Raw genomic sequence first — 11,222 nt, 5'->3', positions numbered from 1 at the left:
TAAATAAATAGGCAAGAGCTGTTTGCTTGGCCAATGCTTGTTATGTGATTGTGGATCACCAGGCAGGCAGGCTGCATGGTTCTTGTTGCCAGGCCCTGGCTGGGCTCGCCCTCTGCTGGTCACTCCTGGACATGGCAGTCCCTGCCTGTCAGCATCACTCCTCATCCCCAACAGCCAGCCCCTCTGCGCATGCGCACTGCGCATGTTTCTGAGTATAGGAAACATGGAGCCCACTCTCCATCGGCCGCTGTGTTTGCGTTCCAGCAGGGGCCCGCGTTGCAAGCCTCGATCTGGCCACCGCCTGCCTCCCTAAGAGCCCTGCTGATTGGTCCCCGCGCGCGCCTCCTTCCGTGCGGGGCCCCCTCATTGGCCCCCCCAGTCCCCTCGTCTGCCTCGCGGCCGGTGCGCCAGGCTCGCCTCGCTCCTCCGCCAGCCATGGCCTGGCCGGCCTCGACGCTCTCCCCGGCGGCCCCCGGAGGGGACGAGGAGGAGGCGGAGGAGGCGGAGCCCCGGCTGCTGCCGCGCTCCTCGCCCACGCCCCGCCCGCGCCCGGCCGAGGAGGAGGCGGCGGCGGCCGGGGGCGGGGGCGCGCGGCGCGTGCGCTTCGCCGACGCCCTGGGGCTCCCCCTGGTGGCGGTGCAGTGCTACGACAGCCTGTGCGAGGCGCGCGGGCTCCCCCTGGCGGCCGGCCCGCGCCACTGCAGCCCCTGCGGCTGCGACGCTCCCGGCGGCCACCAGCAGGAGGCGCTGTGCGACGGCCACGCCCACTCCCCAGACCCCGCCCAGGAGCTGGGGGCCCTGGGGCCCGCCCGCAGGGGCCCCCAGGGCCACTTCTACCTCTTCCCCACCTTCCTGCTGCCAGCGAACCCGCAGCAGCTGGCGCAGCGGGTGCAGGCGGGCGCCGTGGAGCTGGAGAGCCTGCTGCCCTGCCCCGCCGACCGCCAGGCCATGCGCGGGGTGCTGCGCGTCCTCAACCTCTCCTACCGCAAGAGCGTCTACGTCCGCGCCTCCTTCGACCGCTGGACCTCCTACTACGACCACCCCGCCGACTACCTCGCGCCCTGCGACGACGGCCGCACCGACCAGTTCGCCTTCCGCTTGGCCTTCGTCCCACCTTACGACTTCGACGGGGCCAGGCTGGAATTTGTGGTGCGATACGAAACGCCTGCCCAGACATTCTGGGCCAACAATGGGGGAAGGAATTATGGCGTGGTGCTGAAGGCGGCCGGGGGTGGCCCAGCGTCGCCGCCCGTTAAACGCGTGGTCTCGGAGGTGGAGCAGAGGCGTCTGAAAAGCTGCTTGAAGCCAGTGAAAAATAGGTAACTCCGCCCTCCCCTTAGCCAAGGGTGGGGCGATAATCGATACAATTCAGTTTTGCAGCTGAATCATATTTGGTATCGATTATCGAATGATGAAATATTTACCCAGCATTGCTGTGAGTGTTTGATTTCCGCCAGTATTCATGTGTCCTTCTGTTAACACGTCTGAAACTGGAATCGTCTCGTCCTCTGCATGCGTCAAGTCCATGGGTGTAATCAAAACTCCATGATCCCATCACCCCACGCTTCATATCCCTATCCTTGCTTGGCTTTACACTCTCTTAAATGTGACGTCAACACAGTATGTTTGCTTGTCCCACCTAATGTACGTTAAGGGAAACACATCACTATCCGGGTTCCGGCCAAGTCATAGTATAAGGTTACTTGTATTCTCTGCTCTAGATGACCTACATAGAATCATGGGTGCTACAGGTCCAGGAGCTCTGGTTCCCCTGGAGCTATCTGCCACATTTGACACAATCGATTGTAATATTTCACTTGAGAGTTTGTCTGATATAGGAATTAAAGGAATCATGTTGGCCTGGTTCGAATCATCCTTACACAACAGAACACAAATAGTTTCCTTTCCCCCACTTCTGTCACCACCAACAGTCCCACAAGGATCCATTTTGGGCCCATTGCTGTTTAATATCAGCTTGTGCCCTCTAGTCCTTTAATTGCATAATTTAGGGACTAACTCATTCATGGTGGTATCCAGTTGATTTTTGGCCTGTCAACAGATGCACATCTGTCTAAAGAAAGTGAAAATTCTTCGGCTATGAGTCTCGAGTCAATAAGATGGTGGGTAGATGTCTGCTTATTACTTGAAACGTAACCCTAGCAAAACAGAATTGCTATTGATGTCACGTAAAGCTAGGGTTGTTGATTTACACTGTCCCAACTTCTTTGGCCCGCCTCCTGTACTTTCATTGTTCGTACATAACAAATGGAATTTACCTCGATTACAACCTAAGTCTGGCAACTTATATAGCTAACACTACAAAGTCCTGCCATTCTGAACCAATATTGCTTCTACCAATGTAACTACTTCTAGAAAAAGACCTAAGAATTCAGGTGCTATATGCCCTAATTCAGTCAAGAATTGTTTATGCTAATTGAGTCCTATTGATTGCGCCAGTGCACAATTGCAGTTAATTCAGAGTGCATCAATTTGGCAGCTCTGTCATATTAAAAAAATGGATTCCGTTAGTTCAGCCAGAAAGACATTTTATTGACTGCTATTACATGACGGAGCCGTCTATAAAACGTTAACAATTGTTCATAAATCCATCTACCCCAACAGCACGGCCTTTATGGCTAACAAATTATCTTGATATCGTCTTACAAGATATCTACGATCCAACACGTACTTCCTTTTACGAATACCTAGAGTTCACTCTTCAAGTTTGGGAAAACGGGCATTCCCAAAGGCAGCTACTTAACTATGGAATGATTTGCCTGTTAAGATTGTTGCACATTTTCTTTCTCTTACACTTTTGTAAATCCATGAAAATACACCGCATTATGCAATATCTCCCCTACAGCAACTAAATCAAATTTCACAGTAGCGCCAGAAAACGTTTTGGTGAACACAGCAATAGTAATAATAGCAAATTACTATGTTATATCCCATTTCTGCTGTTTCTAAGCTCTGCAAATAAATGTAACTTTTACCCAATTTATGGTGCTCAACTTACCGACCTTTGGGAAGGTGAAGGCTGAGTTACGCAGAAGGATAACTTAATGAGCTACACGTTTAGTACTGGTGATCTTGAGGTCATGAATTTGAATCCGGTCAAGGCCGACTCAGACTTCGACCATACCAAAGCTTAGTAAATTTAATACCATGAATGGGTAATAGTAACATCTATTATTTACAGTGCTTAGAAATGACAGAACTGAAGTATGAAACACTGTATAAAAATCACTGTATTAATTATTATTGCTGGTTTCCAGGTTTGTGGCCTACTGATTACAGCTTTGTTACAGAAGTGAATATATATATATATATATATATATATATATATATATATATATATATATATATATATATAACATATACTGACAAAATATTTATTAGTTTTTAAAAATATTTGTCATTACTTATACCTTGTTTATAAAAACATTGCTAACCATATCATAAGTTATAGTTCAGTCACAAATAGATTGAATATAGTATCCTAAATATTTTGCCTTACAATAATATTCCTGAGCATTGTCTGTTGGGACCTAAAGTACCATAGTCGGCAATGATGAATTATGTTTGGAGTAAAATTCCACATATTATTCACAAATAGCTCTTAGTATTATGTACACAGTGGCCATATATTTTTTTCATTATGATGTTTGTTATCCCATTAAAATTCAACTCATTATTCATTGGTATATCATTCCTAATTTACTGCTTTTAATTAACAAATTAGAAATATAGAGACAGCTCCTGTCCAATTCTATCCATATGGATTATATTTGAAAAACAGTCCTTCACTCACCCAAAATTTTAAATGTTGAGAAATATAATTTTTTTGTAATCAAATGTAGTTTGTTGTTCCATACTCATGGATATGAGGTAACAGAGATATTGTTAATACAGAATCAATCAGTATTACTAAACTAAATACAGTAGTCAGGGGGTTTGAACAACGACTGAGAACTGCAGGTTTTCCTTCATTAGAATGCAAAATGAACGTCTGTGGTGCCTTTTTTCAAAGGTAAATTTACACACAAATACACCTACCCATATACATTTACTCTTACACTTTATAGTAAATGTAGTACTTTTAGCTAGTTCCCATTTCTAAGTGTAGATTTACATGTTTCATCCTATGAAAGCGGGTTGAGCCAGATTTAAGAGAGTAAAGTTTTTTCTAGAACTTTTCACCTGTAGGCAGAGTTCTCCGCCACAGGGGTGGAGAAGTCCATGTGATAAAGTATGAAGAAATATTAAAATGTTTATGAAATTCTTTAAAAAAGTTATGAAATGTTTTATAAGAAATATTAATGTAAATGTAATTTATATATCTTAAATATAGAATAAAGTAAAAATGCCACACCACTATTAAGTTGAATTTAATGTTTAATTTAACTTTGTTCAAATGAAACTTATTTTTTAAAGATTTATATTAAAAAATCTAACAAAGTAGAATATGTATATTTATTATGTATAAAAACGCTAAAAGTTAGGTATATCATTTAACATAATGAAATTATGTAAAAAGTTACATTTGTTTTTACATTTATATATTTATCAAAAATATAATACAATAATATTTTTTATTTATACGTATTTTTTAAAAGTCAAATTAAACTAATTTATTTAAAAAAAAATCTTATGCAATACTATTTTAAGCCCCTGCCTCCATTACTTTGTATGGGGTACCTGTGAGGAACCATGTGTGATGCTAGATTTACTCAAAGATTGGTCTGGAGTATATTTATGGCTGGTTTGTACCTTTATATATAATAATAGTCTACAAATAATTTAGGTTTATAGTGAACCAGTTAATCACTTTCATGTTGAGACACAAGAAAACTGATTTTAATTTATAACTACTGTAGATCAAACATCTGCACATTCTGAATTTGAAATTGAAACAAAATTACATTTAAAGTTGAGAGTTTAAATCCCCACTCATAGGGGGATGATGTATTGTAAATGAACTATAGAATAATATTGATCTTGTGAATTTCTAAGTTGTGCAGTGTATAACCTCCAAAACAAGGAGGTAGCCTCCAAAACAAGGAGGCCAGGTTACTTAAGAAATAGTGGTTCGACCAAAAGGCATCCAGAAAAAGCTTCATCAAGGTCCCTTACCAGTGAAAGTTTGAAGCATTAAAGTGTCCGGCGTATTTCAAATGTCTTCATTTATTTGACCGGTAGAACAGTTACTGGGGTGACCTATGAACAACAATGAATATATCAGAAAAATAAATGTAGATCCTAGATCATTAAAATATCGATTTATAAGGATTACTAATGTTTGGTGAGTGACAATATGATATTCAAATGTTGTTAGGAAAGTGAAAGAATTAGTAAACTATTAAAAAAAATTACTGCAGTTAATGTACTTTATTTTTGTGTTATGTTAATTAAGGACAGTGAACTACATAATCTATTTTAATGAATGATGAATTTAATGTCACGTAAATATATTCTTTAAATAACATTCTAGAAAAATGTTGGGTTTTATAATGAACCATATTCACAAATGATATATGGAATAATATAAATGTTGTTGACAAACATTGAACCTTGGAAAATCCGAATTTTGTATGATTTCAAAAGTGTGGTTTGTACAATTTATTTTTCATAGCTTGATGATACTATTTTGTATCAATAAACGTGTTGTCTTGGTGAGAGTAAATACATCCCAAGTACGTATCTGAAATATAAAATAATAAAAGAAATTATAATATAAAACAAATTTTAAATAAGAAGAATCATATTCTGCTGATCTGATAATGTTGTCAAATATGTGTCAGGTTCCCCCTTAAATTTTTTTTATAGAGAATACATTTGCATTACCATAGAGCGTAAGTCTAAAAGTAGAGTGCACTGCGAGTGCCAGGCACTTTACTCCAACCTCACCACAAAACCCTCCTGAGTGTCTGAAGAGCATAAAATATGTTTAGACAGTTCCAGATTTACCTGTCAGACTAACAAATTATACAAAATGAGTCGCTTTTTTGACTGAAGTTGTCCTTTTGTTTTTATTTCCAAGCACTATATATGGCAGAATCATGCGTCTCTAAACTCGGCTTTTGCCAGCAGCAGCATTTCTAAAGACTTTTGTTAGAATGCCTGGAGACATTTAAGCCCTGCATGCTGCCACTTACAGCCATTTTTCACTTGGAGTGAGGGAGTATAAGCTTACATCCCCCTCCCCCAGGAGAGGAATGAAATATGCTCATATTAGCTCGTACACCTCCTGCAGCTATCAAATTTCAGCTGAAAGCTTGAGTGTCCTGGAGCTTCTATTGCTACGTAAGAAAAAACTGCACAAACAGAGCCCATCTCAGAAATCGGGATGTGCAAGCCCATGACAGCCAGCTCTACTTGAACGTCTCCTCCACTACAGACATCCAATGGTCCAAACACTACTTGCAGCTCAGCCAGATCTAAGTGTCCAGCAGCTTCCTGAATTTCAGCACAGAATGGCTGTTATTCTCTGAAAACAACAACAAGAAACAGTACAAACCTGGCTTAAATACATGAACCCCAACTCTCACCTAATTGAGGTGTCGCGGATTCACCTTGACACCGACCTCATCTTTAAGGGAAACACTCCAAGAAAACAATGAAGGCCTCGTGTCAGCTCTGTCTACTTAAGAAAGTGTAACCATTTCTCACAGAAAGTGATTTTAGTACTGCTGCTCAAGCCCTCGGACTCCTACATCTGGTTGGCGGCAACACCCTACTTTACAGCCTCCAAGAGTGCACTGCCCCGCTCTAGGGCATTCTACGCACCACAGCAGTCTTATCAAAGGCTTGAAGAAATAGGAGCGCTTTACTCCCACCTCGACGGGACTCCACCTGCACCACTTGCCAGCCCGCCCCAGGTGCATCACTTGCAAGGCCATCGTGGCCGGCGATCAGTTGCCTCTCTCAGCTCCCTCCAAGCAATCATTGATATGATCTTCACATTCATGTAGTCCAACTTAACTAACAAGAGAACATTGTAACTTTTATGTTGAGCTACATGAATGTGAAGATTGTGAAAAGAATTTGCCATCCACAAAGAACTGGATTAAAGAACTGATTTGTTAATCTTCACAAGTTTCAATTGGATTATTCCATGTGGACTGTTATAATTTTGACTCGGAAGATTGCAAGGTAGCTCTAGGGCACAGTAGTGCATGCACTGTAAAGGACAACTGTTCTAGATTTGTCACACACAACTGTGTGCCATGTCAGCCATGCACTGCATGTGGTATAGGTAAATCACACCTACAGCAGGCCTTACAGCCCTAAGGCAGGGTGCACTATTCCCATGTGTGGGCATATCTGTGTGAGTGGATGTGTCCCTGTGATATCTAAGCAGAACCATAGATATTACTGTGCACAGGGAAGCCATGACAAATACATGGACTGGACACTTGGGATTATGAGTTTCCCAGCTACATGATAGCTTCTCTGTAGCCCAAGATATTTGGTACGAAACACTTCATCTTGATAAACCCACACTGAAGCCAGTGGAGGATTTATTAAGCAGGGCACCGAGAGGGCACCTTAGTGGTATCCTCTGAAAACCTACAGACTGTTAGTGTGTTGACTGACTGGTCTCGACCAGCCAGACACCATAGACAGGTTTGTGACCTCCTGAGGTGAGAGCTTTTGGTCTCGTAGGCCAGGAACAAAGCCTGCTCTTGGCAGAGGTGTTCACACCTCCTCCACGCAGGATGTCCATTTTAGGGCGGGAAGCTTCAAAGACCCTGCCACCTTTGTTATGCGACCCAGGCCTCTCCAGATAGCGGAGATGCCCACCCTCCTGTCTTACTCCCACTTTTGGTGGCAAAACCAGCGTGAAAATTAGTAAGATTAGGAGGTGTGCCCACATTGAGCCAGCACCACCCCTAGGTTAGGCCAGCTGATGTGGACCCCACCTTTTAGATTCCTCTATCTTGTTTTGGATGGAATTTTCAATCTAGGGTCAGGGCTATGCCCACAGGAAGTGGTCATATAGAGGGTGTTGACATCCTAAATAAAGGTAGGAAGCCCATTGGCTACTACCTGTCACTCCCCTTAACATCCCTAAATTGAGTATTTAGGTGGCACCCCTGAACTCAAGAACTCAGATTTAACGGATCAAGAGACGAACGACAAACAATAGTCACTGCCTGGCGAGAACCACAGCAGAACTGTGGACTTTTGGCTCGAAACCCGGCCCGTTCTCAGCCCTCTCTTGACAATTGCGACAGAGTGGCTCATCCTGCAAGCTGGAGAATGACCAAAGCCTTTGGTAGCCTGCCGGCACTTCGAAAACTGCTGACAGTTTCCCTTGAAATGAAGGAGCTACTCCCCTGTAGGCACCAACAAGCAGAGTCTGGTCCACCGCCTTGCAGCTCCCCGGCCTGACCAACGCAGCAGACAACAAGGATAAGGTACTTGTGTTCTGGAAGGTCTGAGTTTGAAGACACCAGGACCAACTGAAGCTGTGCAGCACCAACCCCCGGATACCAGAAGCCCTGCACCAGATACACCAACAGTGAGAGTCCAGTCCGGAGTCTCACTGCACCAGGACCAAGCTGCTAGACAACTCGAGCTGTCCGGTGGCAGAGGACAGGCTCGCTGGCGGCTAGCGATATTTTTTAAATAGTCATACTTACTTTTTCTGAGGCTGATTGCAAGCCTTTGGCCTTTGCTCTTCCGCTGAACAATAGCGGCGAATTTCTTGTGTACTTAATTTTAATCACCCCGCCCTCCCCGCCCTGCTGACCCCGCCCACTCTGGTCACGGGTTACTTAGCTTCCGTATTGCCTTGCCTGCCTAACTCGAGCTGTCCGGTGGCAGAGGACAGGCTCGCTGGCGGCTAGCGATATTTTTTAAATAGTCATACTTACTTTTTCTGAGGCTGATTGCAAGCCTTTGGCCTTTGCTCTTCCGCTGAACAATAGCGGCGAATTTCTTGTGTACTTAATTTTAATCACCCCGCCCTCCCTGCCCTGCTGACCCCGCCCACTCTGGTCACGGGTTATTTATTCGTACCTCATGTGTCAGCAGAGCGGACGAGCGCAGCGGGCGCGACGGAGGCGCGCCGGAGTTGTGCCTGAGTTAAGCCCGTCTGCGCCCGTCCGCGGCCGGCCGGGGCTAGGGGCATGTCTCTCTGCTCCCCTTACCACTTATTCCCCGGCTAGCCTGAAGCTCCTACAAGGTGAGTGGCTACTTCCTCCTGTCATCACTAGTAAGATTGCAACTCTTGGTCTCACCCCCGCTACTCCAATGCTCTGCCCTTCCCTGCCCTCCCCTCCTTCCTCGTTGTCTTTTATTTTGATAAATACTAGGTCAGCGGTGAAACATCACCAGGACCTATTTATTTTGCTTGACACCCAGAAGCCAGATATATTGTGCTTAACAGAGACGTGGTTTGGTGACTCGTCACTCCCCGCTCTGTTAGCGGCTCTCCCTCTTACTTATGTGGCTCTTCGAGCAGACCGCCCTGCTGGGAAAAAAGGAGGCGGTGTGGCGCTTATCGCCAAAACTGAGTACAACTTTCAGTTACTTCCATCTGCCTTTATTGACTCTGTTGAGTATCTGGTAGCTCGATCTAATACTTTCTCCCCTCCTCTGATTTGTTTACTTACCTACCGCCCCCCTCAGAATACCCCTCACTTCACTACAGCCTTCCAGGACCTAGTAGCCACGCTGACGGTTAATCATGCCTCCCTCCTTATATTGGGGGACTTCAACTACTGGCCCGATGATCCGTCTGAATGTCAGGCTTCGAAACAATTCTCTGATCTCCTTCAGTCTCTAAATTTTATCTCCCGTGTTCAGGTGCCCACTCATACTGGTGGACACGTGCTTGACCAAGTTTGGTCCCTTAACTATTCTATCTCCTCAGTAGCAGTGTCTCCCTGTCCTTGGTCCGATCACGCCATCATTTTCTTTATCCTCCATCTTACCTTACCACCCAGGATTCCGCGGGAAAAGAACTTCTGGGCCAGGAATTGGAACCGGGTCGATTTGACCTCATTATCATCTTCTCTCCTAGCCACTGTGCCAGACTTACCTTCGTCAGCACAAGCCACTGGGATTGATACCTGGCTTACGGATGGCTGCGACCCAGCGGTGCCCCTACGCCGGATCTCAATTAAAAGACCCAAGGAGGCGAATAGATGGTTTGATACTAACCTTAAAGATAAGAAATCGTCCCTTCGGCGCGCTGAAAGACTCTGGAGAAGGGAATACTGCCCCCTTCTGAAAAGTCGTTACTTAACACTTCGGCAGGACTATAAGAAACTGATTGTTGAAACCAAAACCACTTACTTTTCATCAAAAATGTTAGCAGCTGAGAACCAACCACGAGAAATTTTCTCGATAGTTAAGGAGTTAGCCTTCTCAGATAGGAGTACATCGAAACCCCTTCCTACTCAGACCCTCTGCGACTCATTAAATTCTTACTTTATTGATAAAGTGCTTAACATTAGAAACAACATTCCCCCTCCATCTGCCTCTTATGTTGACCCCTGCCCACCAGCCCTGCCGCTTAGCCTAACATCAATTCCTCCTATTACGGAAACCGGGTTCCGGGAAACTTTGCTGAAAGTTAAGTCGGGCTCACCAGCTGACACCTGCCCGGCTCGTATTCTGCAGCAAATTTTCTCGGTCTGCACACAGCCCCCGATCACTTTCCTAAATAGTACCCTCTCTCAGGGAATTGTGACCCCGGCCCTCAAAGTGGCTACTATTGTGCCCATTCTGAAAAAACCAGGGGCCGACCCTGCTATTTCTTCTAACTACCGGCCCATCTCTTTGCTACCATACTTGGGCAAGGTGCTTGAGCGGCATGTTGCCTCGGTGCTTAGCACCCATGTTGAGGCCACTGGAGGCTTGGCATCCTGCCAGGCTGGCTTCCGCCCCAAACACTCGACTGAGTCAGTGGTGGTGTCGGTCCTAAACACCCTCAGGGAGGGTCAGGACCAAAATAAACATCAAGCCCTGGTGCTCCTCGACCTCTCCGCCGCTTTCGATACGGTGGATCATTCCATCTTGCTTTCACGTATCGGAGCGGCGGGTATCGGGGGGTCAGCACTAGTGTGGCTCTCGTCCTTCCTGCGGGATCGCACACAGGCGGTCCGGCTGGGAGAGTTCGTGGCAGACCCTTTGAAGATCACTTGTGGTGTTCCCCAAGGTTCCTCTCTTTCTCCTCTATTGTTCAATCTTTACATCTATCCTTTGATCTT

General features: G+C 45.2%; 1 protein-coding gene across 1 annotated transcript in view; it reads left to right on the top strand.

Moving 5' to 3' along the window:
• Window positions 1-435: 435 nt before the first annotated feature.
• The window catches only part of PPP1R3F (protein phosphatase 1 regulatory subunit 3F), a 91,778-nt gene continuing 80,991 nt past the window's right edge, over window positions 436-11,222 (top strand). The window contains exon 1 of the mRNA XM_078664519.1: window positions 436-1,319. Coding sequence (XP_078520645.1) covers window positions 436-1,319 — 884 coding nt within the window. The remainder of the gene's footprint in view (window positions 1,320-11,222) is intronic.

Source organism: Lissotriton helveticus, chromosome 10, assembly GCF_964261635.1.
Source record: "Lissotriton helveticus chromosome 10, aLisHel1.1, whole genome shotgun sequence".
NCBI classification, from domain to species: domain Eukaryota; kingdom Metazoa; phylum Chordata; class Amphibia; order Caudata; family Salamandridae; genus Lissotriton; species Lissotriton helveticus.
The sequence above is the reverse complement of the archived record's forward strand: the minus strand, read 5'-3'. Positions and strand labels throughout refer to the sequence as shown.